This window comes from Arvicola amphibius, chromosome 10 (genome assembly GCF_903992535.2).
Source record: "Arvicola amphibius chromosome 10, mArvAmp1.2, whole genome shotgun sequence".
In the NCBI taxonomy this organism is placed as follows: Eukaryota; Metazoa; Chordata; class Mammalia; order Rodentia; family Cricetidae; genus Arvicola; species Arvicola amphibius.
The window spans coordinates 30,401,683-30,408,269 of NC_052056.1; the positions used below are offsets into that span (position 1 = coordinate 30,401,683).

At 37.9% G+C, this 6,587-nt stretch overlaps 1 protein-coding gene across 1 annotated transcript; it reads left to right on the top strand.

Annotated features, from left to right (window-relative positions):
• The first annotated feature begins 1,443 nt into the window (after nucleotides 1-1,443).
• LOC119825399 (ATP synthase subunit O, mitochondrial-like) lies at nucleotides 1,444-2,152 on the top strand. Its single transcript, XM_038346243.1, has one exon. The coding sequence runs from the start codon at nucleotides 1,456-1,458 to the stop codon at nucleotides 2,062-2,064; it is 609 nt and encodes a 202-aa protein (XP_038202171.1). The 5' UTR covers nucleotides 1,444-1,455; the 3' UTR covers nucleotides 2,065-2,152.
• Nucleotides 2,153-6,587: the final 4,435 nt, after the last annotated feature.

Here is a 6,587-nt window from a genome sequence, read left to right on the forward strand (position 1 = left end):
TTCTTTTGCATATTACTACTTTATTTTGGATTCTTATTCTGCATTTGTTTTAAATTAACATTAAAACTGTCCTTACGTTCGGCAAACAAATTGAATATTCATTTACTATATTCCCACAAGTACAGCACATCATATAACAGCTAGTATTGAGAAGAAATGTCCTGTTGAGTTGATGACTAGTTGAAGCATTTATTCTTGTTAAGAAACCATGTGCTAATTATATATGAAAATTACAAAAATCACACCAGATTTGTAAGATCAAAGGACAATGTAAGAGAACTAAAGGGGAATTCGGGTCCTTTATTTCAATCTTTGATGGTTGTAAATCTATAAATTTTAATGTTGTTAAATAAAGTATTTCTTGTCATTTCCAATACCCTCTTATAACTTAGTGGTCACAGTAATATTATGAAAGCTTCAGTGTGGATTAATGTGCAGTTTTTCCAAAACTAATAGAGTAAAATCTAATTGAGATTGAACATCAAAATATCAGGGTATTTTCCTGTCACAAGTCTATCTTAGAAATTTCTGGAATATGCAAAAGTCTAAACTAAGATCTATCCTAGAACACCTAAAACCTATTTTAAGGGCAATTTTCAAGGTTTTGAAAATGTTCTGAAATGTTGAAAATCTATAAGTCAATCAAACAGACCAGTGATTTGAATGACACTCCAATGTTTAGAAGATGTAGGAATCAGTATAGACCACCTGCTGTGCTCTGCATTATTATGGTCTCTTCCTCCTAGTAAAATTTAGTATTTTAGCTTGTAACATTTTAGAACATTTATGCTAGCATTTCTGAGACAAGCCTTCCTGAAAAGATTCTATTTGTATTCTGAGTTGGGCTGGTGTGTTTTGCCTGATGACTTTAACACATTGAAATTCTTTTTTCTTACTGACTCTTCATGAAATTCTAAAAAAGTACAACACAAGTAGTAGTTCTTACTTGAATTTCCTCATTAATTAATAAAGGTGATTTTAATCCTTATTGTTTTACTTGTTAACTGAGAAGTTAATCTTTAAATATTTCTGGTTGGCCCAGCAGAATTATATAGCAATTACCAACACTGCACACTGTCACTGATACATTTGGGTGTTCAGCCAAAGCTTATGCCCATTTTTCTGTTGTACCTCTGTTTATTACTGAAGCAGCTTCATAAAACACAATTTATCATCTCTGCTAAGTGTAAATATATATGCATATATATACATATATATGGAAATTTTATTAGGGTTGAATGATTCCACAGCCCTTTTTGTCTGATATGCTTTACAGATATTTAGAAATAGAAGAGTCCAAGATGGAGAATAGTATCTGAGATAAATGAATATCAGATACAACTAAGCCTGTGTATGAGAAGGTAAGCAAAGAGTAAGAGATTGGCCATGTGGATTAACCTGATTAAACAGTTTCACAATTAAAAACATTTAAAATCGACACCCGCCCGGAGAAAGATGGCGGCGCCAGCAGCGTCCGGGCTCTCCCGGCAGGTACGGAGCTTCAGTACATCAGTGGTCAGGCCCTTTGCCAAGCTTGTGAGGCCCCCCGTGCAGATATATGGCATCGAAGGTCGCTATGCCACTGCCCTTTATTCTGCTGCTTCTAAACAGAATAAGCTGGACCAAGTGGAAAAGGAGTTGCTGCGGGTGGGGCAACTCCTGAAGGACCCCAAGGTGTCTCTTGCGGTTCTGAACCCCTACATCAAGCGCTCCATCAAAGTGAAAAGCCTGGCTAGTATCACAGCCAAGGAAAAGTTTTCTCCGCTGACAGCCAACCTCATGAATTTGCTTGCTGAGAACGGACGGCTAGGCAATACCCAGGCGGTCATCTCTGCCTTTTCCACCATCATGAGTGTCCACCGTGGAGAAGTGCCGTGCACGGTGACCACAGCATCTCCTTTAGATGAAGCTGTTCTCTCCGAGTTAAAGACCGTGCTGAAGAGCTTCCTGAGTCAAGGGCAGATATTGAAACTGGAGGTTAAGACTGATCCATCAATCATGGGTGGCATGATTGTCCGAATTGGGGAGAAATACGTTGACATGTCTGCGAAGACCAAGATTTAGAAGCTCAGCCAGGCCATGCGGGAGATGCTCTGAAGGCCGTCGCCTGTGTGAGCGCTCATCCTGGGAGCAACAATAAACCACTTCCTGAACAGAAAAAAAAAAAAAAAAAAAAAAAAAAAAGACATTTAAAATCGCAAATCCATCTAATGAATATTTAGGTATCTTCCTTTTTCCATATGCTGTCAAAACTTACATGTGAACAAAGATTAGTCCAAACAATCACTTCTTGACTATGTAACAAATTTTTTTTTATTTAAAAATTTCCATCTCCTCCCCTCCTCCTTCTCCTTCCCTCCCCTCCCCTCCCCCAATACCCCCCTCCCTCCCTCTCCAGGCCAAGGAGCCATCAGGGTTCCCTACTCTATGTTAAGTCCAAGGTCCTCCCAACTCCCCCCAGGTCCAGGAAGGTGATCAACCAAGCTGACATGCCCACCTTGAGATTGTTGCTTGTTCCTTTAGTAGTAATGACAAATCTAAGCTAATTCAGTGACATTCTTCATGCTGTCTCTGATAAGTAGATGTATTCACATGAAGCCTGGGCGGGGTATGAGCCTGGTTCTGCCTGTGGAATGGAACAAGGCTAAGTAGGCCAAGGAGGATTAAACCCTTGATCTTGGCATCATTAACACTATGTTCTAACCCACCAGGCTAACTAACCACAGACAAAGACCAATTGAACTAATAAATCGCAGCAGCCAGAGGGATCTGGTTTGAATTTATTTCTCATTTTTAATACATTAGTTTTATAATTCGATTTAAATATTTTGGAATAAATGAAGCCAAAGGTCTATGCTGCTGTCATTCAGAAGAGAGAAAACAGAGAAAAACTACTCACACAGATTCTTACCAGGCTGTTGGACAAGGTGACACTGAGAGCTGCACTCTGACTTTGCACAGAAGATGTCAGGATAGAACAGAGAGAAAAATCATAATTTTTTAAAAAAATGTTAAGTAAGCACAAAACAAACTTTGTATTTAGAGAAAACTTCCTAAATTGACTCTGAAATTCAATATCTTTTATAGAAATAAAATAACATTCCTAGCAATTTCCAGATTTTCTTGTGTTGTGTTTGTTTGTTTTATAAGAAGAAGTGTGTATGCATCTTCAGATTCTAATTTCACCCTAGCCACTCTCTTTATCCTCAGTATAAAGATAGGTTACAGAAAGGAAACTTTAACACCACTGTTGCGATGCCTTTGAATACTTGGCAGATGTTCAGAACCTTGCCTACTTCCAGTAGCCCATTTAAATTTGCACTTTCTGTAGCAGAGAATTTTAACCTTGGAAAATAGACTTCCTCTTTATCATCATAGGCTCTTTTGCCTGCACCTTATATTTAAATGCTTAATTGTATGAAATTAATGTTATTGTTCTTTATGTTGTTCTGATCATTTCAACTATGATAACTGCCTCCCTTATGAAAAGGAAAGGTCCATGAGGGAAAAAGTAGAGTTAGATACTTTGTTAGTGACTCGCACAGCACTACACGTAGGTAAAGATTGTAAACCTGCCAAGTTTCATTTGAATTTACTATGATGTCTAATCTGTTGTTAATCCATAAATGGTTGTATGATGCTCTTGCCTCAGTCTTTTGGCCAAATAATAGCAGGGATGCCAAGCACTTTCTATGTTAACTTTACATGAATTAGATTTTAGTAAATTTTAGTCTTTGGTAAGGAAATTTTATAGTACATTAGATAGATACATTTTTCTCTAGAATAATGTCAGCATTTGGATATTTGGGGTAATTATTCTGAATTTTGCTATTCCCTAGGCAATTATGACAGTAACCTCTTTAATAAAATGCAGTTCAGAGCACAACATAGAGAACATTTACTAGAATTGTAGAAAGTATACGTGAATGATAGTAGTTCATCATTCAGAGGGTAGCATCTTGTTGATTGCAAACTCAAGTTCATGCTAGTGCCACAATAAAGGACCAAAGCGTTTGATTATCTGTCACATGAATATGAGCAAGACAAGGAAACAAAGCAAATGCCTTAATAACGATGTTTAAAGTGAATCATAATCCTTAAAGTACCTACAATAATTCAGGTAAGTCTTAATGTGCTTTGTTAACTCATTTCCTCTCCACAGTATCTCATTAAATGAAAGCAATAATTATCGCCATTATACAGATTAGAAAATAGAGGCACTGTATAATTTTTCACCATTATCCACTCAGGAAATGATTTGTTCACCATTATCCATCCAGGAAATTTGTTTTCACAGCATATCTCCTATCCTATCTGCACATTTCTTCTAAGGAAGGAAAGAAGAACTGGTGTGTAACTGAGGCTGATCCAGGTCATTTGCCTAGGGTACAAGAACCCACAAGTTCTTATCTATAACTTTGTCTTTTCTTTTCAGCAGACAAAACCAACTCAAAAGTCTGCAGTGGAGGCCGGGCGGTGGTGGCGCACGCCTTTAATCCCAGCACTCGGGAGGCAGAGGCAGACGGATCTCTGTGAGTTCGAGGCCAGCCTGGTCTACAAGAGCTAGTTCCAGGACAGGCTCCAAAGCCACAGAGAAACTCTGTCTCGAAAAACCAAAAAAAAAAAAAAAAAAAAAAAAAAAAAGTCTGCAGTGGTGTTGGATACTCTAGACGTCAGGGACTTTACCAGTAGGACAAGGCAATACCCTACAATATAACCTCTTGAAATTCCAAAGAGACACGCAGTAATTACTCATTTTGCTTACGGATAAGTAGTAAAGCACAGTACTTCTCCTACTTCAACATTTGCCTCGTTCTTTTACTTAGAGTATTCAAATATATATATTTCTTTTTTTTTTCTTAAAAACAGATAACTGAGAGAATGACATGTTGATGCCAGCTCCACGGAATTAAAGTTTTATAAATTCTTAAAGACTGAACTGCTTGTTTATATTTTTTTCCTGGAAGCACACCATGTTCTGTGTGGATAATAACCAATGTATTTTCAAAAACCTAAAAGTAATTTCAATTATTGATAATCAGGTCATAACACTGAAGATAGGCTTAGAATATGAGAAACCTAGTGGGAACAGATGGGAGACAAGAAATGGGGAAGTTATTCTTGGGCAATGTGAGATGTGCTATTAAATATTAATTGTTACTTCAAGGTCCATAACTATGCAGAAACCGATCATTAACTAAAGCAATGCTGCTTAAAGTTTGGTCTGTGGTCTTCCAGGATTGTTATTCTTTATGTTGGAAGTAGATAATCTTGGGACTGATGGCTCAGTGGTTAAGGACTCTGACTATTCATCCAGAGGACCTGGAATCATTTCCCAACACCCAAATGGCAACTCACAATTGTCTGTAACTCAAGCTCCAAGGGCTGAGACATCCTCACACAGACGTACATGACACACATGCAGGAAAAACAATTCACATAAAATAAAAATCAACTAATCATTAAAAAAGTAGATAATCTCGGACAGAATTTAACAAATATGCATCTCCATTTGAGAAGGTTTTCTAGGTGTTTCTTATGCACACTGAAATTTGAGAATCACTGGACTTTAATGTCCCTTATTTATATTTAGAATCATAACGCAGTATCAAATCATTTATTCTAAAGTTTTTGGTCATGCCCTTGATAAACTACTGTAAGGTCAAATAAGATGGTAACTTAAATCTAGATATTTAAATTAATGTCTTTTATATCCATGGCAAATGATCAATTGTCAGAATAACATTTATATATTATCTATTTTAAAGTCTATACTTCCTAAAGACATGAAAAGTAATTTTAGCAAAGTACTAATTAACTTAGTCAACTCAAAATTTTCTTAGTTTACTTGGGTAAACTTAAAGATATAGCGTTAACCAAAACATTGCAGGTTTTCCTTGCTCACAGGTCTTCGTAGGTTGCCAGCACTCAGGATCCAGGGTACAGAGGCTCCTATTAGTTTTAAAAAGAGCTTCTGCTGGGTGGTGGTGACACAAGTCATTAATGCCAGCACTCGGGAGGCAGATGTAGGCAGATCTTTGTAAGTTCCAGGCCAGCCTCGTCTACAAGATCTAGTTCCAGGACAGCTATGGCTGTTAAGCAGAGAAACCCTGTTTCAAAGAGAGGGGAGAGAGAGAGAGAGAGAGAGAGAGAGAGAGAGAGAGAGAGAGAGAGAGAGAGAGAGAGAGAGAGAGAGAGAGAGAGATTCTTCTAATGCTTCTGTTCATCTCTCAGAAGCTGACTGTTCCAAAGGGAAGCCCAGGAGAGGAGACTATTTCCTAACTCTCTTTAGCACCAAGGTTCTTTCTACTTCTGGTCCAACTATCTCATAGGAGATACAGATCTTCAGGCCCCAGAGAATTCTTATCTCTTTAAGGTGGAAAAAAAAAAAGAAATGGCAAAGAAAACCTGCTCTTCAAGTAGCCTTCTTTATTGTTCTTTTAAGCTTCGAAACTGGGAGCTTGGTATTTTTATTCTCCAGCTTCCAGCTGCCACTTTGCCCTGGGGGAATGGGGAGGCCTGTTTGAAGCCTGGAAGGCCTCAGTGAAGGAGAAGCAACAAGGTGAGATGGAATGGAGAGAGGATAG